Source organism: Rhinichthys klamathensis, unplaced genomic scaffold (genome assembly GCF_029890125.1).
Source record: "Rhinichthys klamathensis goyatoka isolate OS25496 unplaced genomic scaffold, OSU_Roscu_1.1 h1tg000222l_1, whole genome shotgun sequence".
Classification (NCBI taxonomy): Eukaryota; Metazoa; Chordata; class Actinopteri; order Cypriniformes; family Leuciscidae; genus Rhinichthys; species Rhinichthys klamathensis.
In genome coordinates, this window is record NW_026606746.1 from 302027 (window position 1) to 324886 (window position 22860).

A 22860-nucleotide genomic window follows, 5' to 3' on the forward strand; every position below is an offset into this window, starting at 1 on the left:
AATCAATAAATAATCAGTTGAGTACAACAGAATGAGAGCGAACCAGCCACACACAATTCAAAATCACATAAGAACATATGTACCGATTTTTTCACAAGTTCAGTAACTGAAAGAACAAATGATTTCCTGAACCTATTAGTTCCATGTCTAGGGGAGCGAAACCTTTGCCTTGATGGGAGCAGTTAAAACTATGAAGCAGATGCTGGGATGCTAGGAAAGGTTAGCTTTGTCATCTGAAAGACTCTTTGTACAAATTTAAGAGACTGTGCTAAATCAGACCAAAGACTTGGGTCATTAAAAGGTCACATCAGACTTTTAAAAAGAACAAAGTTTCCTTAATCTTTGAACTGAATGAATGACCGACCAACATTCTTGCTTCTAGTAGGGGTCAAATCAGCAACATGATGGTTGCCAGCTCTGAACTTTTACCACTACACCACCCATCGCTATTACAGCATAAAGTTGAAATAAGACAGACAACAATATTCTGAAACAGCAAGACTGTGGTCAGTATGTTCTACATATGTGCTTGCTCACATCTGTGAGATTACCTTTGGGTCTACTGCAGTAGGGGACTGCTCAAGCTGATTCTTAGTAGTGGAAGCCCAAATTGAGAGCTTGGAGAGCTGTCCCTGGTACAAAGACAAATCCCTCAGGAGATCCTCGATTTGTCGCTGCTTCTCAGGAAGATCAGTGGACACCTTTGAAGGAGAGAAAGAGTTCTTTTCAATAAATCACTTACAAAACCTAGACAAAAATGTTCAGGTCATGTTTTACCAAAAAATCAAAAGAGATATTGGGATATAAAAAAAAAGAATATTAGAACAGAATAAATAAAATAAGAAATATAATTTTTCATAAATACCATATATTTTTTTAGGAGTTTACCCTTTTTTTTTGCATTGCTATCCTGACAGTTAAGGACCCCAATTCTCATTACCATAATGCAAAAACAAAACAAAATCTCATTATATCTTTATATAATAAATAAAAAATACAGATACTTTCATTTTTGGTACTCGCTGATACTGATACCGGTATTTTCACTGCATTTGTAATTTTTAAATATATTAGGTACAGAAACCAAAAGAATATGATTCATATTTGTTGATTTAATTTGTTTAGCAAATATATATATATATATATATATATATATATATTTCAGTTATTTTTATGCTTAATTATGCCTGTTAAAATATATTGTCTTTCAGTGTTCATTCTATTGTTATTAATCATATTTTATCTTTCATTTAATAGCACAACGCATATTTAGAGCTGCTTCAGCAGGGCTCAGTGCTAGGGATTTTTTTTTTCTACTGGCCTGGTTTGGTTGGGTCAGTGGTTCATTGCTTAGATACCAGTGAAATATCACAAGTTTCCATGTAGTTCTAACAGCAGTTTTCTGGTACAGAATATAAATTAAATAATCAAATGTGTAACACTGCATAGTTTTCACTGTACTAATTAAACTGAATGACTTTTGTAACTTTAATTAAAATTATTCTGTCAAGATCAGTGAGTGATTTCTTTGTCCGTTGTTGTTAATTAACATCAAAAACACAGCAGCAGGTTTATTAAGCTGCTGTCCCTTTAAGACCGAATGCACGGATCCAATATACTGTTACACATGCATTTTATTTCTCAACTGTTTATTTCATAGACATCCTTCTCTGATATATCAATTCTGCTCTGTTTGCTCTGTTGTCGGTGTTTCTGTCACAAGCACTGTACTGTACATGCCACGTGGTATCGGTTGTTGGTATCGGAGCATTTTAATGGAGTATGAGTAAACAAGTGCAGTTTGACTGGTCAAAATGTTTTAGCTCATCAGAGTATATATACATAATTTCATATATATATATATATATATATATATATATATACTATACTATACATGTTATGGGGTAAGAGACTCACCTTAGTGTATTATAAGTATGCTATTATTCTAGCTATTTTTTGAAAACATCTACGATTACATGGATCTGACTATGATCTGACTCAATGATAATGTCCTCATTAGGCTGTTAACAGAAATTATGCTTGCAATAATCATGCTAAGGTCATAAAAATCATTGAATTTAATTTCCCAGTAAGATCAATATTAGAGAAGGAAATAAATTATTTGAATTACCTTGGCCCATTGCATGTTAATAACCTTCAAATGTTTCTCCAATGGTTTGACTTTATCAGCTGGGAGAGATGAGCCCTTGCTGTTGATCTGATGAAGAGTTTGCTTTCTGCTCGGCAGTTCCACCACCCGGGCCTGAAGATTTTCACACACACATATTAATCATCTGCTTCTCTTTGTGACTCATTTTTGGTGATTTGCCTCATGGGAGAATTTTAATTTTAAAATGGAGCTAAAAGCTATGTTTTCCCCCCATGTGTGAGCTAATTGCATCTTTTTAAGCAACTGATTTTTACCTTCACTTTTTCTAATGTTGCACTGAGCTGCTCCTTGTGACCTGCTTCTACAGGAAGTGAAGCTACAGCATCTGCAGCATCCAGCCAGGACTGAAACTCCCCCATGTCTTCATTTAACTCGGCAAGAACAATTTTTGCCCCGGCAGACCTAAAACACACAGCAGCCATATTAATGCATTCCTTCAAAATAAGGACAAAAGAGGGCAATTATGTAGGTGTTTGCTGCCCAAATTGAATTATGCTAAGATATTCAAACGTGCGCAGCTCTCTCACAGGCTGCCTGCATTAATATGTCCTGAATTTTTACTAACCGTCTCTTGATTTCAGCAAGCTGGTTGGACACTTTGGCCCAGCGGGAGTTGATAGAGGCGAGCTGCTGTTTAATGTGGTCCCTGTCGTCCTTACTGCACTGTGGAGTCAGATCTGTCCCAAGAGCATTGAGCCCCTTCACTGCTGCTTCCTGTTTCTCAAACTCTCCCTGGAGCTCCTGGGAAAGTAGAAAGTCTTAGTGTAGATGGTCTGAAAGCTAATCTAACATGATAACTAATCTAACATTAATGTAACATACTTACTGTATTGCCTAAAAATCTGGTAATACTTTCTGCTCAATAGTTCACCCAAAAATAAAACTCCCCCCAAGGCCATCCAAGATGTATATGAATTTCCTCAGCCAAAGATTCCAGGCTTTTTTCTCCATCTAATGCAAGTGAATGGTGCCCAACGTAGACCTTTCCCAACATGCATGTCTCGTGAACGCACTTTGCAGAGCCGAACCAAGGCGAGCATTTGTGGTTAAAAAGTTTTTTTTTTTTTTTTTTTTTGAAAATGACCGATTGTTTCACAAGAGAAGATTATTCGTGTGGAGTTTTTTGAAGCTGCCTAAATATGGATTTTGTACTGTCAAAAATGGTCTACATTGGGCACCATTCACTTGCATTCGATGGAGAAAAGTCCTGGAAAGTTTTCCTCCAAAACCTTAATTTCTCTTCGGGTGAGGAAAGAAAGTAATTTACATATTGGATGGCCATGGGGTGAGTAATAATCAGCAAATCTTTTGATGAACTAGTTCTTTAATATATATACAAATGTAATTTGTTAATTTGTATATATTATCATAATTAAATTATAAAATTTATGTTTACCTTGAGGTGGTCTCTATTATTAATGTGGTCTTGTTCATACTTCATAATCGTCCTCTCAGCATATGTGAGCCAATCGTCAAGCGCTTTGAGCTCTTCGCTGAATTTCTTCGATTTTTCAAGGCGTCTGGACAGCAGCACAAGTACACAAAAAAAGACATAGTGAGTCAGAAAGTAAAGATAGAGTATGTTCTGACAATAAAAATCAATATTCTGATTTAAACAGCAACATTTATTAGAGTAAAAAGTTAATGTCCACATATTGTTTAGCTTAATAAAGCACATAAAAACAATCTCACTTTTGTGGTTTCTTTACTTAATATGGACTATTTGACAGCTTATTTAGCATGACTCCTCTACTTATGACCAGTAGGTAGCGTTCTATACTTAATCTGTTATTTTTTTAATGAAAATAATAAAAAAATGTTTTCGTTAATTTAAATGAAGCTGAAATAAAATATAAATATTTGATTAAAAACAAACAAAAATGTTAATATAGATCTTTTCAACTAACTGAAATAAAATAAGTAAAAAATAAGCTAAAATAAGTTAAGTACTCTGCAAGTACTAAAATTACAAAAAAAAATAAAGCTAAATTTAGCTAAAGCTAAATAGAAATGAAATGACAAAAGCACATACAAATTGCTAAAATAAAAACACAAAATATAAAAATAAAAGAATAAAAGAAAATATATGCTTATGCATGCACATACAGTATTACATTCATGTTTCTGTAATATATATACAAGTAATATGGTAGTGCATTTAGAAAGATGTAGAATAACCTTAGAAAATCCTTCAAGTTTATACAAAGACAAACTTTTCTGAACAATTTACCGACTGAATAACACACACTATTTTGCTATTGGCAAATTACAACAGCGTGATGTCATTCATCCTTACGTGAGTCTGTCATGATAGAGCTTTTTAAGGTTTTCCCAGTTGGCTCGAAGCAGTTGGACCAGTAAACTCTCCTCAGGAAGAGAGGCTCCCCTGCCCAAAGCCTCTGTCACTGGACTCTCCAGTTTGTCCAGATTCACTTTAACCTCCTGAATCACACGACACAAAAGATTAAAGCATTTACATTATTTCTGTATTAATTATTCATTATTTCTGTACTAAAAAATCTGTATTATGTAGGCCAGACAACTAATATGTCACTTTGTAAAGAAAGACTATGCGCACACATATATATTCAAACGTGCATACCTGTAGACTAAACACGTAATATGCATGTGGACGCCGTCACAGTTTTCACAGATTCACGTTTTTTTAAGTTTACACAGAGATGATAACGTTTTGAAATTTTTTAAAACTTGCACCTTGGAACCTAGGAATTGGAATTTCAAAGTTTGCGTTCTCGAGCCACCAAACACTGTTGTTGAGCGGTGGACAATATATAGCTGTATAGCTGGACAATACCTTTTTTCTAGAGCTGCTGTAAAGCCACAACAATCTCTGTTCCATTAATTTCATATAATCACTGTAAAGCTGCTTTGAAACAATCTGTATTAAAAGCGCTATATAAATGAAGGTGACTTGACTTGACTATTTTTACTGCTGTTTCAGTGGTGTGGCTAAAACAAATTGTTCATGTACAGATAATGAGTAAATCAATAATAGACTGAATCAGCTCATGGACACAAAAATGCATTGGCTAATAAAAATCATTCAAAGAAATGAGACGGTTTATGATATAACCTTAAGGCACTTTTCTTGTTGAGAAACGTTGATGAATGCTGCAGACCAGCGCTCAGGAGAGTTCAGCAGAGCCTCGTTGTCAGCGATACACTGCAGCAAAAACTGCAGCTCCTGCACATACAAGGATGGAGAACAATGCGTCTCGTTCAATTCGACTATGTTACTCTGATGAAAAAACAGGTTATTGTGCAATGAAGAGCAATAAGAAAAATTTATGTTTAAGAAAAAAAAAAAAAAAAACTTTAACGGAAAAAATATGAGATGATATATTTCAATGCTTTTGCATTTGCTTGCAAAAGTTTTGCGTTTGCTCACAAAAGTTTTGCATTAATTAGAGAAACTTTGCGTTTGCTCGTACAACCTTTGCGTTCCCTCGCAAAACTTTTGCGTTCCCCCGAAAACTTTGTGTTCGCTCACAAAGCTTTGTTCTTTTTTGAGCAAACGCAAAGTTTCTTGTGGGAACGCAAAACATTTTGAGAGCAAACGCAAAGTTTCTCAGGGGAACGAAAAGCATTTGCGAAAGAACGCAAAAGCATTGACAAATAATTTTTCCTCCCATCTCTATTTTTTTTCCTTTATGTCCCTTTAGGACACATTACAGTGATTTTACCACAGGCAATTTTCCCCAATATTTCAATATTTAAAATATGCATTTTTAAGATTTACTTTCTTTTTCCTACTATTGACTTTTTTAACCACTAAGAGCAGACTTACACTTTTGTGGCGCACTTGATTGAATTTAACGTCCAGCCCTGCCCAGCGTTTATTGACCGGGAGGAGGCGGGGCTCCACTAGCTTGCCAGCTCCGCCCTCTGAAAGCACTCGGCCCAGTCCACGCAAGTCCTCCAACTTTGGACGTTGATGTTCAATCTCAGAACCAACTGCCTGATGGAAAACATCCAATTCTTTTAGTGTACAGTCCTAAAATATTCTTAAACTTGTTAAGATGGAAGGAAAGGGACCTCTATATTGTTTAAAACATCCCTGGTGAGGAGAACTTTGAAAAGGCTACTTTGAAGCAGCATATAAGAGAATATAATAATTTTTAATAAAGAATATAAATATTAATTAAAGACCCATAGTGTTTACAGTAAAGAAACGTTGGCTCTCACTTTCACTCTCGTCTCCTCTGGGGGATCTGGAAGCTCTGCAAGGGTCTTCTCAATTTTGTCCAGCCACTGCATCATGTCATCGGTTTTCTTACAGAACTGATACCACTGCGGGGCAAGAGCAAGGGCCTTCTTCTTTCTCAGGGCTCTCAGATTCTATGAACGCAGAATGAACATATTAAGACTTATTATATACGTCAAATTATACAGTATGTCCACATGATTGCCACAAAGCAAAACATGATTTACCAAAGTTTTACACACCAACCTTAGCCCAAACCCTCCATAGGTTGATTGTAACTACCCTAGAAACTAGCCAATTTTTTAACCTTAAGTTTTGACCATGTGTCACACCTACTAAGAGTGTGACCTCATTCTTATTCCAGTTTTGACCTGGTCTCTGGCTTGAATCATAATACAGGAGTTCAATCTTACACTGACCATTCAATTATCTTTAATACCAACTATTTTATTAATTTTTACAAGAATTCACTTGTGCAGTACTTCATTTTGGAAATATTTCAAATACCTAAGCCTAAAATCTTATTGGGTGATGGATGGTATGTTTCAGGACTGATCCAGGAACACATCTTCAATCCTATATAAAATCACATAGAATCCAAAATGCACTTGTCAAAGAATATATATCTAAAATAAGCCAGTCAAATTGGTTTAAGCATAAAACTCACAAAACTGTGTTAGATTTTTGCTTAAAACAAGATTTGTTTTTAAATGGGTAAAATAAAATTATATAATACATTTATTTAACTTTTAAGTAAATTTGTCTTGTTTTAATAAAGCTTTACTGAAAAACAATAAATAATTTTTTGTCATGTATAATCAACCAGACATTAAGAGCTTTTGCATTACTGCAAAATTACATACCGGTAGTATGGCCAGTTATATTATATTTGATGCAGTTGTCCTTGGTTTGTACTTAAAGAACAAACATTTAAATTCAATGAAATGCTATGAGTCTAATGTCAAGAGCTTGTAAATGCATTCTAATGGCCTTATTTCCGAATAAAATGTGTACTTGACATGTAAACACGCTCAATAATTACCTTTAGAGTGTCATATTTGTCATGAAGAAGGTTGTGTTTCTCACGGACGGCCTCTTTTTTGTCCCCAGAAGGGGTTCTCTTGAGGAGACTTTCTCCTTTTAAGAAAACTTCATTTAGCGCATCCTCATCTATGCCCTGTGAAAGAACAAGCACAGATATATATAAAATTAAATGTCAAAAATCTATCTATCTATCTATCTATCTATCTATCTATCTATCTATCTATCTATCTATCTATCTATCTATCTATCTATCTATCTATCTATCTATATCTATCTATCTATCTATATCTATCTATCTATCTATCTATATCTATCTATCTATCTATCTATATCTATCTATATCTATCTATCTCTATCTATCTATCTATCTATCTATCTATCTATCTATCTATCTATCTATCTATCTATCTATCTATCTATCTATCTCTATCTATCTATCTATCTATCTATCTATCTATCTATCTATCTATCTGACAATTTGCAGACAAGTAATGCAATGATGTACTGTGCCAGCATTTGTTACTCATGAACCAGATCCACTCCCTGAAACTCATTATCTTTCTTGAGATCTTTACGCGAAAGCTCGGAGGCTGTTTCAGCCTTTCGTTGCCCGTGCGGTTCCAGTGACAGAAATTAATTTTAGCCAAAGAAACAGCTGAGAGTATTTTCTTACCGCATCCTCCAAGAAATCGTCCTCTTTTAGACTTTCACCTAATTTAATCTCCTCGTCCAGCACCTGGAGCCATATATTAGCCTGTCTGTGGTACTCGTCTAACTCTTGAGAGGAGGCCTGGAAAAAAAAAAGATTAACAATATAAAAAAAAAAAAAAAAAAAAAAACTATTTTCTAAGTGGTTTAATAAGACAATGTCACTGATGATTTTAGGATCAACAAAGGGAGAGAAATCAGATTAAAATCCACCATGGCCCTATTTTTATGTGTTCTATAGGTATACAAATATCAGACATACAGCTTTTCATAAGACTACCTGTCCCATTAAAATCCTCTTTGCGACGATGTCAAAGCGCTGGTTGAGCTGTTCTAGCTTCGGTTTCACCTGAGCTTTACAGTGTTCCCCTGTGTTCTTTATAAGGTCCTCCGCCAGAACCTGCACCGCTTCAACCTTCCCCTTCATCTCCTCCAGCTCTATCCGCAAACCCTGAAATAAAACCCCCAAAATAACAACACATCGATTATGTGTGCTACATTTTGAATACATATACTATATATTCAATCAATTCCAAGTGTTGAAAATATATATATATTTTTTTTTAAATCAAGGCCTGCCTTACATTTTTCTGTTCAATAAATTGTCTTTGTTTTTGGTGTCATTGAAGTTATAATTCACATGTACAAGTAAACTTTCTAAAACTTTAAAAAGCACAAAAACCGAAAGTAAAGATATAAATATTTTGGTAGTATGACATAAAAGATAATTATATTTACTTTATAGAGGACAACAGAAATGATCAATTTTATAAAATTAAAATACTATATTTTTTATGTGTCTGTTTGTTTTGTTCTCCCAAATGGCCAAATCTAGAGTTTTATTTGTTGCAAATTGCTTCCAATTAATGAGCCATCAAAACATTGCTACCATAGAAAGATGGATAACTGTTGATTTAATTTGATGCAAAAGGATGGCTGCATAAAACAATCTCTAGTCCTCAATAATGGAGAACAGTTGGTTGTAAATTGCAACAGCTCATTGGGAGTGTCTGTCATGTGCTACTGAAGACCTTAATGACGTGCTCAATGCAGCCCTGGCTGTCCATCTCGTCCAGCGTTTCTTCAGCACGATCCATCCAGGTGTTGATCTGAGAAATGTTCTGCTCAAGTGTTTTCATTTGACTCTGATAATCCTGAATTACAGATAAAAAGTTGGCGATTACATTTGGCTTCAGTGGAAAGCACAAGCAAATATATTCAGGAACAGGTTTGTGAAATTTTATATTGAATTAGAAAGGAATAGTTCACCCAAAAATGAACATTCTGTCATTGTATACTCACTGTTGTGTTGTTCCAAACCTATATGACTTTCTTTCTGTCCCTGGACATTTCTCAGTAATAACTATAGTGAAATACAGTGCATGGAGCACTTTTATGATGCTTTTGCATCCTCGTTTCTCAGAAAAACTATCCATGTCTTCATAAGACTTAGAGTATAGCTTGAAAAACGTCAGTCTCTCTTCAACTGCATGGAAAAGAGCAAAATCCACAGACTTTCTCCTTTTGTGTTACATGGAAGAAAGTAAGTCATACAGGCTTAGAATGACATGTAGGTTAGAAAACAATGAGAGAATTTTCATTTTTAGGTGAACTATTTCTTTAATCGTTTCATTATACCTTCGAGGCCAAGCCTCATCTGTTGATGTATTGTCCCTCAGATATTTATAGAGTTATTTACAAAGTAGAACGAGAAGAAAATGTAGTCAAAGACATAAAAGATGAGATAAATGATGGGGGAAAGCAAGTAGTGGAGAAGGTAATAAAGAAGAGCAGGAGATAAATGTGCTTAACAGTTTCATAACATTATTGCCGCCTCCAGAAATCGCCGTCTGGATTTAACGGAACAATATGGAGATGTGAAATTGAAAGGAAATGAATTTAGCCTTGCAGGGCATATTTAGCACAAGAAATATTTTGCCTTGAATGAAATGACTCAGAACAGGGTCAGATGGTTGCTATGAACGGTTGCTCACCAGCAGGAGGTTTAGCCACTGCTCGCTCCGTGACGTCACCGCGATCCAGTTGCAGTTGAGCAGACTGACCTTGTCATCAATCAGGTTCTCCTGGCTACGAAGTAAACCCTTCAGGGTTTGTGCCAACTCCCTCACTAGTTTCAGCTGTGGCTTATGACGCTCAGTGTCTTCCTGCGTCGCCTGGGTGGTAAAGATGATGTTTTAATTGGTTGTTTTGCGTTTTTCCATTTCAAATGTGGAGTAAAATGTCTATTTTCTTTTTAAAACACACACCTTCTTGAAAACAAAGCAGCATTGCTAATAAACTAACAATTTAGGTTTGGTTAAACATTTTTCACCATGTTAAAAGGAATAGTTCACTCAAAAATGACAAATACAATGTATTTACTGTATGCTTTCATTGTATGGACTGCAACATAAACATATTTCAAAACATTTTGTGTTCCACTAAGAAAAGAAAGTATAATGGTTTAGGAAACACATGGAGGGGAGTAAATGACAACAGAACTGTCATTTTTTGGATGAACTATTCCTTTAATGAGTAGTGAACTCTTTTAGATGTAAACAATGTTGTGTATTCATTCACCTTGGCCCAAGCCAACTCTGCATCCAAATCGCTTGGCATCCCTTCCACCGAAGACCGGCGCGTCAGTTCCTCATCAGTAGTTGCCAGCCATTCTGTCAGACTGTTGACCTCCTTCCTAAACTTCCTTAATAACTTTAAAATCTTCTCCAGTTCCTGCTTTCCTTCTGTTACCTGCACACAGACAAATGAGACGATCTGACCAATCATTGACAACTGAAATGGTCAAAAGTTTGATGGAAGACATTTCAATCCACTATGTAAATATTTTTTTCTAAATGGATGACTTGTAGCGTTTTTTTGAAGGGAAATCAGCCAAGTGTTCAGCATAAATGGAAACTCTATCAATACTATTTTAAAGCTAGTTTTCTAGTCTTTAAAAAACAAATCTTACTGACCCCAAACAGTTTAATCAACAAAAGATACTTTTCAATTATTTGTACATTTCCCATACTTTAATTTGTGTAATGGTTTTGATGACATTACTATTATTCTAAAATGGAAAATACAAACAACACACAATCCATAGGTGTTCAAATTGGTACTGTAGATGTGTTACATTTAGCATTCCTTACCTGCGAACCCAAAACATTGTATGCAAGTTTGAGAGCCGTCAGCCTGTCGTCTAACTCCTTGGGTTGCTCTGTCTGCTGCTTCTGCACAATCTGTCTTCCCGTCTTTATCACCGTCTCCACCTCCGATTTTACTTCACTCAGATTCTTATAGAGCTTCTAAATGGGGGAAATAGAAAATGTGTTAAAACTCCCCATATATATATAGTGCAGCACGACAAAAACTAAACTGCAACTTATGACTAAACAAAAACTGCTATTAAATAGATAAATGAACAAAATACATTTCATACAGCATAAAATAATCAGTTAATCTGTTAAAACAATTGATGTAAAAAGTAAAACAATTGATGTATTCATAAAGAAATAGGGATAAAAGCTATTAAAACACCAAGCACCCTACATTACCCACCATGCACTGCTCCAACTGTGACTGTACAACCTCCTGCTCCACACTCCGAATACTCAGCACTCCCAGCTTCACTTTCACCTCCTCTAGCACTCGCTCACATTCCCTCAACCGCTGATCAAAGTTGGCTGGCTTTTGGAAAAGCCGGAACTTGCCTTTCACTTGAAATAGTTTATCCTGAACAGACACACACAAAAAAACTGCCGTTTGTTAATGGGTATTTGATTACTTATTATTTGATGAATGCATTTATGAAGGAAGGATCCAGCAAAGTGACAAAAATTCAGCTACTTTGAAATAATATGATCTGTGACTCTTACATATGTTGCATCAATTTCTCCAATCACTTTCTCTGATGCGTCAACCTCAATAGCCTTTTTCTTCATGTCATCAAGAGTCATCTCATGACCATTCAACTCAGTCTGAATTTTCTGTTAAATAAGATAATAATATTTTGATCACTGAAGTCCTTTTTACTACATGATGGATGGATGGATGGACAGATGGATAGATAGATGGATGATAAATAAGTAAATGAATAATGTTTATTTGTCCCATATGTGAGACATTATGAATACCTGTGCCTCCTGAGGAATCTGTGCAGCATCTATGCCATCTGCTATGTAAGCAGTCAAATGTCGGTCTGTGGTGTTCAGAGAGTCCTGAATAAGGCGTAGGGTTTTGTCGTTCTCCTGGGCCCACTGCAGGCTCTTCTCCAGCTGCTGTCGTCTTTGTAAAGCCTGTTGTTGACATCAGAAAGCGGAAGTGAATCAAAGTGTGAGAAAATCCAATGAATATACTTAAGTTTTCAGCTGCAGCAATACAACTGAATCATTTTAAGTTCCTACCCTTTGCATTAGTTCATCCCAGCGTGTGTTGTAGTCCTCCACTTTTTTGTGTAAGAGCTCATCGAGGACTCTGCCATCCATTAGGGTCTGGGCTAATTCACGGATCTGGTTGCGGTTATATTCAGGATGCTCTCTAATCATTGTGTCTAAGGACTGGAGGGAATGAGAAACCACTTTAATACCAATGATTTAGATGTCGTTTTCAACATAAAACTCAATAAAAGATGCTTTCCATGGTGATGATGCAAAATTCAATTTTTGGTATGACTATTTTATCATCATTAATGCATGTATTAGCTCGTAGAAAAGAACAAAAAAAAAAAATCACGAATGAGATCTATTTAATATCTCAAATATTCTCCTAGGCAGCAAATGGAGTGTTCTAGTAGCATTCCTCATTTTTCAAGAAGCTTTATGTAGAAGTGTCTGCTGTCTGCTACACTAAATGTTTTGCTAAAGTCTCCTATTTCTAAATTTTGTTTTTCAGTCTCCTGAGTAAAAGACCCCTTGGTAATCTTGCATGTCTAGAGCAGGGGTTCCCAAACTTTTTTGTTAGCCAAACCCTTAGATGTAAAATATTTAGTCTCCCCCTATATTTAGTAACCCCTGAGAATTTAGGTTAATATTTTAACAATTTAACAAACATTTGCCTGTTCACGGGTTCTCTGATGTATGTTAATGGTCATGACATTCAAGTAAGAGATAAAATATTTCATAATTTTTTTTAAGTGTTTTATTTTTATTGTTTTTATTTCTAAATTATTTATATACAGGGCTGCACAACTTGGCCAAAAACGTTTAATGTGTTTATTTTGTCATATTATGTGAATGAAACTTGAACTGCGATGTGACATTTAATCTCATATGAAAACTCTATATGTATATATATTTATCTAAAACTACATATAAACTATATCATAATTTCAGCTTTATTTTTATTATTTGTGTGGCCCCTCTTTTTTATTTAAATTTTCCATTTGATTTAATTCATTATTAGCTTTTCATCAACTCACAAACCCCCTGCAGTCTCTTTACAAACCAAGAAGGATATATTTGTACAATTATTTATATATAGGGCTGAACATCTTGCCCCAAGAAGTGTATATTGTGTTTATTTTGTCATATATTGCGATTGCAATTTGAACTGCGATTTGACATTTCATCTCATATGAAAACTATATATCTATATGTAAAACTATATATAACCTATATAGTGATTTCAGTTTTATTTCGATTAATTGTCCAGTCACATTTATTTATTTTAATCTTTTTTAAATTCAAGTGTTCATTTTGTCATATAAGCTATTGTGATTGCAATTTGAACTGCGGTTTGACATTTCATCTCATATGAAAACTATCTATATTTAAATCTATATAGTGATTTCAGTTTTATTTTAATGAATTGTACAGTCCCATTTATTTATTTCAATTTTCCAGTCAATTAATTATTAGCTTTTCATCAACTCACAAACCCCCATTTGGGAAACCCTGCACTAGAATCTCTAGAAGAGATCTCAATAATGATCTGAGAAATGTCTGGAGACAAAGTCGAAACTCCAATGAAAATGGCATTTAAGTCAGTCTCCTGCAATAAAAAAGAACAACCTCGAAACAATCCTCTGGGACAGAGTGACCTTTCCAAGTCAAACTCTAACCCAAAATGAAAATAGAGTCATCATTTACTCACCTTCATGTCATTCTAAACCTATATGCTCTTATTTTCCAGTGTGACACAAAAGGAAATTTATTTCTGCAGTTCTTTTAACAACAACGGTTCACAGTGACCACAGGCCATCAAGCAATAAAAAGGATTCATAAAATATGATTCATGCCCAAGTTTCTGAAGCCACATGATATCCTCATGTGAGGACCAGATCAAAAACTATATTCTATTAATATAGTAAACTGGCTTTCAAAATGCTTCTTGTTTTAGTAAACAGTCTCATTTGAATTCTGAAGTTCATCTCAAAGATTTAAAGCACTCACAGTCAAAGCTTCTTCTAATTCCTCTACACCTCCTTGAAGGCTTTCTGTTTCATCAATTTTCTTCTCCAGTAGGTCCATCCAGGCATTCTCCAACTCCAAATAAGATAGCAACTCACACCAGCATGCCCACACCTCCTACAACAGCCAACAGAAATGGAGAGATGCGTGTGGTTAATCAAACATATCACATTGGGCCAGTGTCCTGAGAATTTGATCAAATGTTAGAAGAACCACACACACACACACAGAGAGATAAAATGTAAACCCTACAAAGGACTTTAAGTTGCTTTGGATGAAAGCATCAGCCAAATGAATAAATGCCAATGAACTAGACACTATCTGGCTCCAGAGCGCAACCCCATCACTGACACAATATCAAGCTCACCTCTAAAGTCTTGCATTTTCCATCGAGTCGGCTGCACAGTCGCTGGTAGTTAGAAGTCAAAACATCCAATTCTGCCTTCAGGGCATCGTGGGCCACGGGAGGAGCCTTTGAAATGAAATTGGTGACTTTATCCGTCAGTAGCTTCACCTTTGTTTCCTTTTGATGGACTTCCTCTTGAGCCCGCTGAGAGGGAGAGAGGAGAGGAGATTATGTGAGCATTCAGATGTTTCCACCTAGGTTAGTGAACATCAGCATTTCTCTTAAGCCTCTGTTTCCAATGTTAAGCTAAGCCTGGCACTGGAGCAGAGAGAATACAAGACAGAAAGATCCCTGCTGTTCACTGTTGAACTTGGGAAGTTTGCCCCATTTACTTCATAAAAAGCACAAAGCAACAGGATCACACGGAGGTGAAATGCACCCGTGCACTGAGACGGCACTTGTTAGGAAATAAATATATCTCAGTTATCATGATGGCAGACTGACAGCTAGATACCTGTCCCGGGAGCTTCTCCGACCCTTTCTTCCCAGTGCAACATGCTTTTCTTTAAACTTTGGTGTCTTGACGCTTTCAATGAATGGGGTACAAATAGTCCCTAGACTGTTCTTAAAAGAAATAAAGGCACAAATTCCATGTTCTCTAGTGAGATTAGATGTGTTAGATAAGCTATTATCAAACATAAAATTAACACAGCATGAAAAGTAGAAAAACACGGTTTATCTCCCCCTTAAAATGTTGATTTTGGCTTGTTCCACCTCAATGGTCCGACAGTATCCAACAATTAAAAATGTGAAAATTCTGACAATTTATTCAACTCATATTCAATACTTCATAGAAATAAAATGTGTTAATGAAGTTAATTGACCATAAATGTAATATTTAGCTCTGTTTGTGTATATTTTATACATAGTTTATTATATATCACGTAAACTATATAATATCACAGTATATATATATGTATACATAGTTTGACTTGTAAGAGGGTTGCAAAAAGTGAAAATCTAATATAAAACAGTCCATATAAAATTTACTTTCTGACAGTTAAAGATATACTTTTCAGTGACCTTTTGCTGAAAAAGATTAAATATGATAAGTTTTGTTTTTTGAAAGTGCTTCAAAATACACCCATAGAAAATGAATATCATAAAAGAGATCACAATTGGTTTCTCTAGGACAGTAACAAGAAAAAAAATGAACAAATAGAGACATTTGCTTGTTTCCTTCTCAGATTTTTCTCCAAAGCAAAATTACCCTAAGCTTACGTATCCATTTATCAAATTCTGTCAAGACCAAATTATCTAAGCTATGATATCCATTTGAATTTTTAATGAATCATTTTATATCTATACGCTTAGTGCATGCCAACAATTGTTTTTCTGTTTTATTTTCCAGATTATTATACTTTATCCAGATTGTCATACTTTACTGACAACTCCATTATGATTTCGGAAAAACTAAATTTTCCACTGAAGAACAAACCTTCAGCTCTTCCACAGCCTTAAAAAGCTCCTCTGGTGTTTTGTACTGGAAGTCTCGTTCCAGGTACTCTTCCTCCGCCTGAGTGATCCACTCCTGCATTTCCTGCATCTCCTTCCTCAAACTCACCGTCATGTCCAGCCCTCCTTTCAGGGCTGATTTCTTTGCATAAGCCTGAGGACCAACCACAATACAGTTATTTTTTTGCTTCAACGTCTACCTGAAACTGCAGGCAATGCTCTAATAACATCAAAAAGTTTCACTTAGATATTGCCTAGGTGCGAAAATGGTATGCGTGGGCTTTTTAAGATGACTAAATTTCACCTCACCTCGTAATTAATTAGTATAATGCACCATAAGCCCATGTGGCATGTTAATTACCTGTTTGCAAATGAGCTCCCACTGAGCATTGAGCTCATCAAGCATCTTCTGTATTTTGATGGCAAACGGTGTCTCAGCTTCCTTCTTCAAGGCCAGTCCCACCTCATTGATCCCGTTCAGACTTGGTTGGACGGTGTGGATGTCATTCACCAGAGCCTGGCAAATCATAACAGAATGTTTGAAATAGATGGTCTTGGCCATCCTAAAAAACAGGTCACGGCAATGCATTGACCCAATTCTACTAGATAGAAGCAAAGCTATCACCATCATTACAGCTAACTTACCATAGGGCAGAAAAATATTGAACTGCAATTTGAGGAATGTAATTTCATGTTTAAGCTACAGTTCTAACGACTAGTAATATGAAAAATCATTTCCTGCCATTGCCTGAAAAGAGAAGACAGGGTCTTTACTGAGTCAGGTCCCAATGGCTTTACGGCTTATTCAACCACCGCTGCGGCTATATTAGCAGGTCTCCCAACAACATATTTCTGCAGATTTCATCTTAATGAGAAACAGTTCTTCCTCTCCCAGACCAATGCTTTCATTTAGGCTATGCTTTGCCTCTGCATAAAAAACACTCTCCTCTGAATTTAAATTTTTGGGCCATGTTCGTGAAACACAATGGTGAGTTTTATGGATCACTTTTTTTTTTAGCACATCTTGCTCTAGAGCTTTATTCCAAGTTTGGGAACACAAACTTAGTTTTTATTGCTAAATAAATAAAGACTGTCCTCACCGTGCACTGTTCCAACTGTTTCTCCAATGCCTCTGCGTCTCCAAGAGCTGGCCATTCCTCATTCAGGAAAACATCGACCTCTGCCATCCACTTCTGCAGAGTCTTCGTGTCATTCTACCATTGGATCAGAAAATGCATGTTTTTATCATACACAACCCATAGGAATGTATTTTTGCTAAGGATAAACACCTGAGTTGAAGTTGCAACTTTAATTAAATATAACAAACTCCATTTGTTTATATTTTGAATATAAACAAATGGTTTATCGATTTGGCAGAGACCTTTATTCAAGGTACACATTTACATTCTATTAGGTCTTCTGTTGCCTGGTAATCAAACCCATGAGCTTGGTGTTGCTAGCGCTATGCTCTACTGTCTGGGCTAAAGGAAAGGCATGTAAATCTTTAAACGTTAAAATACTCAGTTTCAAAATTAGAGCCACAAGGTGTGAACAGTATGTGTGTAAAAAAAAAAAATTTAGCTTACCAACCTTTTCTGTGTAAAGTTACAGTATAACCAATTTAACGCCTTAAATGACCTTAAATAATGTCATTTATAACAACTCAAATAATACACAAGTTTTAACAAAAGAATGAAAGTGTTAAAATCACAAGCTTCGCATTTATGCTTTTAAATCTTCCGAAAAGTGGCCTCATTCACCTCCACTGTAAGTGCCTCACTGCAACCTTGATTTTTGCTTTAAAAAAAAAAAACAGGTGACAAATTACTACAATTTACAAATGCTGTCGATATTTTCTATCGAACCCAGAATAGTCACCTGAGAAAAAAAGAAAAAAAAGAGCAACCTTTAAACAAAATACTTTTCTCGGAAGGATGTGGTTCAAAACCTAGTAAGCTCTCCGAGTAGGCAGCTGACAAGGTGTTGAGACACAGCCAACATCTCCAGGTGCCTGCATTCAAGTGCATTCTACTTGGAAAGCACCCAGCGTGGTGTAGGTGAAGTGTTTCTGCTACAGAGAAACTAGAGCCAGTGTAATTTGGGGAAAAGCCTCATCAGCATATTGTTTCAGCACGTGCCTGGAACTGCTGTAATTTGGTCATGTGATCCTGCAGCTTCTGGATGTTCTCCTCCAGCTGCTCAGACACACGACGCCAGCGCACCATCACGTTGTCCAGCTCAGTTCGGTACTTCTGTTTGATCTCAGGAGGTGCTTTCTGGAACACCTGCTCGGCCATCTTATTGAGGTCATCCACATCACCCTGATGCTCCTTCTGTGCTGCCTGAATTGCCTGCGAAAATATTTTGGCACTCATTCAGTGTGTTAATATTCATTGTGAATGCCTAATAATATTGGTAATGTTTAACAAATAAAACCAAAGGTTAACACAAAACTGCAAATAATCTTTTATTATTATTATTCAAATTAAAATAAAAACGCACACATTCCTTATGAAATGTTCCTATCACCTGGTATATGTGGTATTTTGGTAAATATGTCAATTAAACAATGTATTAAGTGAGGCAGTCTTAAGCTTTATGCAATTTTGTATTTTCTAAATACATTTTGGCTATCACCATTGCTTTTTAAGAAGCCAAAGTAATATTTACATAGTATTTATGACTACAATTATGTTTATGGCTTTATGTTTTTACTATGATCCTACTAAAGATTTCAGTTAACAGTGAAGTGTGTAATTGTTTGAGGATCAGATACTTTCTTGTATCCCAGTTTGATGTGCAGGATCACACTTGAAATCTTGCATGATTTAATAATGCATTCAAGCAACCAAATAAGTGTGTAGTTCTTTCAGCCCCAAGATTAAAATCCATTCAGCAGAATTCTGCAGGTTCCCCCCCCCAAAAAAAAACAGCACACAAAATGCTAATAAAGTCAGCAGATTCTGTCTGAGTCTGGATTAGTAGGCCGATTTCATCAAAACGTGTAAACAAACGATTTACACTATGGTTCAAGAGTTTGTGGTTTGGAATATTTGTAAATGTTTTTCAAGTATCTTATGATCAAACCATGATGTCTTTGAGCCTCTGCTCCATGACAGGGTACTCGGTCACTGCTGTGGAGGGGATGGCTAGTTTATTCTCACACTGCTGCAGCCAGGCCAGCAGCGCTGCCATCACATCCTTATAACGCGCTGGTGGAAGACTAGACTGGACTATTGCAAGAGAAAAGAAGACAAAACAAGTCTAAACACACAGTCACCTATACAATATCTGCCAGCAAAGTCCTGCAGTTTTCAACAATGTTCAACGAATGTCCCATTGTCTGCATGTTTGTTTTTCACAAATAATTTACTATTAAAGGGGCTATATGTAGAATTCAGTGCTCGCACTTGCCTGCAGTGCTCACGATATTACTCTAGGCGAAGTTTTTTTCCATTGTTCTTCGCTTAAAAGTAAAAAAGTTAGAAATACATTTTCAGCGAGCAATATACTATTAAGAAAATCCTGACACCGTCCATGCTGCTGATAGATGTTTAGACGAGTAGGAAAATATATGCTGCACGCTTTCCTCCCAATAACAAAATAAACACACAACAAAAATGACAGCGGTGAGAAAACAGCGCTTAAGAAAGCGATCATGTTTATATGTCTGCACTAGGTTTGCCATTCACCGGCAACATGTCGACAGATGAGGTAATTCAAATTATTGCCCACCGTTATGATGGTTTGATTATAAAGTATATTTGAGACTACAGTCTATATCTGACTATGTGAAACTATAGTTCGGAAAAATCTCTTTTCTTTTCATGAAGCATTGACATTACAGGACAGAATAGCTCTTTCAGCATTATCCTGAACAATGTATTTACATTAATTTCATGCGTCATTGAACAGATGAACATCCTTTTGATTTTCCCGGCAAAAACGTTCTTCACATAAAAATCAGTCTACAGGCTTTCATAGACAAACTAAGGCGTTTTTTTTAAGTTTCATTACAAGCCGTTCACACATTGGCAATAAAAAAGCGGTTAATACATGAAAATTCTTACATTTAACCCCTTTAAAAAGTTTGATTATACTTTCAGCTACTATTAATAGAGAAGTACTCTCAGCTCTGTTATTTAAATTTGACCATTCTGCATAATTTTGCCCACACATTCAGCACACAAAAAATATGGTGGATACATGCTGGTGTCTCGAATTGATTGAAGTTTTAAGAATCTTTCTGGATTGCGTAGAAACTCATTAGACACGACTTAGCTTTCAGCCAGAGATTATGCAAAGATTAGAACAAGACCATGAAACTTTCAGACGCGTGTGTAGCATAATAGGGTAGAGACACTCGTTGATTTGAAAGATTTATGAAAATGCTGCCAGCTCAGAAGCTAACGTGATCAAACCACACCACACTGCAGTCTGAATCCTACGTACAAGTGCTGTCATAGTACAGTATGTGAGTGATCCACTTTTAAACTCCCTCAACATTAACCCAAATAGCATAGCACAAGACATCCCTCACCCAGAACAAGCTGTCGTTCCCTGGCCCTCAGGTCCTCGAGGACTTGGTGGTAGTGCTCTTGGAAGGCAGAGATGTCAGCATCAAAGAGAACAGGCGTCTCTTCTTTCTGCCGCAGCTCCTGAAGTTGATCATGCAGCTTGTCCACTTGTGGTTGTAGAGCGGCGAGGCGAGCGATCTCATCCTGTGAAATGAAATAAAGCACTGGTCTTGTAAACATTCTAAACTAAGTCACATAATAGCAATACTGGCAGGAAAATGGCCCCATCTTTTTGCGGTCCGCCCTCGTCTCCTGAAGTGGGATTAAACATGATTATTTAGAAATGATAACTTTACTCATAACTTCAAAGTGTCTATGCTGATTCAAATGCAGAGAATATTGTTTTGTTGTGAGGCAAATGTTTTTACAGACTTCACAAATTCAATCAAAACTTCATAAAAATCTCATCTTTAGCTTTGAGTTTTCTCTCCACAACTGTTTCATTGCACCTTCTTTCCTTTAATAAAGCGTACATATAGCTTATTTATGGTATGTTGTTAAGAAATCCCAATTGCCAATAAAATAGCTCTAATAAAACACATTACATCTAATAAATTGATCTTATAAATCACATTATCGCTGTCTTGTGCCATATGAGAGTCTCAGTTTTCTTTCTTTTTTCAGATACATGGACATAAAATATTGAAACCCTATGTGTGTGTGTGTGTGTGTGTGTGTGTGTGTGTGTGTGTGTGTGTGTGTGTGTGTGTGTGTGTGTGTGTGTGTGTGTGTGTGTGTGTGTGTGTGTGTGTGTGTGATATTAAATGAGTAAACCTGGGCTGGGGAATAGCAAGACAACTAATTGGTTAATCACATCAAATGATCAAATCATCAGACACTCAAGGTCTTTAGGGAGACATGTCTCTTCTGAAAGACACATAACAGAAACTAGGATCAGCTATATAGAAAGCTGTCAAGGATAGATATACTCATGGATAAAAGCAGTAAGAACAGATGAAAAAAGAGAGACTTTGAAAAAAGTTTGAGTTATCAAAGCTCTGCAGGTTTAATCACACAACTTGTCTCTCTGCCTGTTATATCATATTCATTAATCTAACAGGCCACGTCTACCCCACTGAAATTAGTCCACGGCCATCAGACAGTGGAAATGCACTCATTTTTTCAATTAAATCCTCCTATACAAGTACCATAATCACAGTAAAATTGCACAAACTGTAACTGCAGTTAAAATTCACCAGTCTGGTCAGCCAGAGTCCCCTTTAAAAGGGCAATTTCACAAACGGATTGTTGATTGAGATTGATTTTCCTTGATGTTTTGACATAAATGACAGAATTATTTCAAACTGTTTTGTGAACCTGTCACAACGTAATACAAAAACCAGAGTAGCAACTATATTGGATCTGTCAGCAAAACTAAGAACCCATAACTAAAGCCCCATTTACACCTGGTATTAAAATGCGATCTGTATCCAGATAAGTTATCCGGATAATAAGTGTTCTGATCTTACCTTTGCGTTTACACCTTGTATTTTTAATGCGTTCTCGTTATCCATATTGAGTTCGGATCTCTGTCCTCCAGAGTGACACCTGCGCGTGAGCACTGAGGTGGCGGGAAATCAGCTGTAGTTTGTCAACATGGCAGGTGTAGGATCGTTAGAGATGCTATTACTGTACCGCCTGTTTCTACTTTTTCTGTCGCGGTAGGGGTCATTTTCAACGTTTTTCTATTAGGAGCAAACAGAAAAGACGACAGGCCCTGTTTGCAGATCTCCAGATGTGGTCAGGCAGATCCGATCACAACGTATTTACACCTTGCATTAACATGCGTTTTCTATTATCCGGATAACTTATCTGGATACAGATCGCATTTTAATAACAGGTGTAAATGGGGTAAAAAGCGTTCA

At 36.2% G+C, this 22860-nt stretch overlaps 1 protein-coding gene across 7 annotated transcripts in view; it reads right to left on the reverse strand.

The window, feature by feature from the left end:
• The window catches only part of dmd (dystrophin), a 108296-nt gene that overhangs the window by 52021 nt on the left and 33415 nt on the right, over nucleotides 1-22860 (reverse strand). For 6 of the 7 annotated variants that reach the window (XR_008808321.1, XM_056264547.1, XM_056264544.1 and 3 more), the window contains exons 1-25: nucleotides 17519-17628; nucleotides 16780-16935; nucleotides 16402-16572; nucleotides 14925-15107; nucleotides 14540-14674; nucleotides 12554-12706; nucleotides 12284-12445; nucleotides 12026-12136; nucleotides 11709-11882; nucleotides 11300-11455; nucleotides 10728-10898; nucleotides 10142-10321; nucleotides 9179-9301; nucleotides 8428-8598; nucleotides 8113-8229; nucleotides 7438-7572; nucleotides 6377-6529; nucleotides 5979-6149; nucleotides 5265-5375; nucleotides 4467-4612; nucleotides 3567-3690; nucleotides 2736-2911; nucleotides 2425-2572; nucleotides 2132-2263; nucleotides 552-701 (exon numbers count right to left, since the gene is read on the reverse strand). Coding sequence is in view for 6 of the 7 variants with exons in the window: in XM_056264547.1 (XP_056120522.1) it covers nucleotides 552-701; nucleotides 2132-2263; nucleotides 2425-2572; nucleotides 2736-2911; nucleotides 3567-3690; nucleotides 4467-4612; nucleotides 5265-5375; nucleotides 5979-6149; nucleotides 6377-6529; nucleotides 7438-7572; nucleotides 8113-8229; nucleotides 8428-8598; nucleotides 9179-9301; nucleotides 10142-10321; nucleotides 10728-10898; nucleotides 11300-11455; nucleotides 11709-11882; nucleotides 12026-12136; nucleotides 12284-12445; nucleotides 12554-12706; nucleotides 14540-14674; nucleotides 14925-15107; nucleotides 16402-16572; nucleotides 16780-16935; nucleotides 17519-17605 (3696 nt within the window). In the remaining variant the exon portion in view is untranslated. Of the gene's footprint in view, nucleotides 1-551; nucleotides 702-2131; nucleotides 2264-2424; nucleotides 2573-2735; nucleotides 2912-3566; nucleotides 3691-4466; nucleotides 4613-5264; nucleotides 5376-5978; nucleotides 6150-6376; nucleotides 6530-7437; nucleotides 7573-8112; nucleotides 8230-8427; nucleotides 8599-9178; nucleotides 9302-10141; nucleotides 10322-10727; nucleotides 10899-11299; nucleotides 11456-11708; nucleotides 11883-12025; nucleotides 12137-12283; nucleotides 12446-12553; nucleotides 12707-14539; nucleotides 14675-14924; nucleotides 15108-16401; nucleotides 16573-16779; nucleotides 16936-17518; nucleotides 17633-18556; nucleotides 18770-19505; nucleotides 19652-20958; nucleotides 21140-22860 lie in introns of those variants that run through there. The other variant, XM_056264551.1, reaches the window with a different exon arrangement.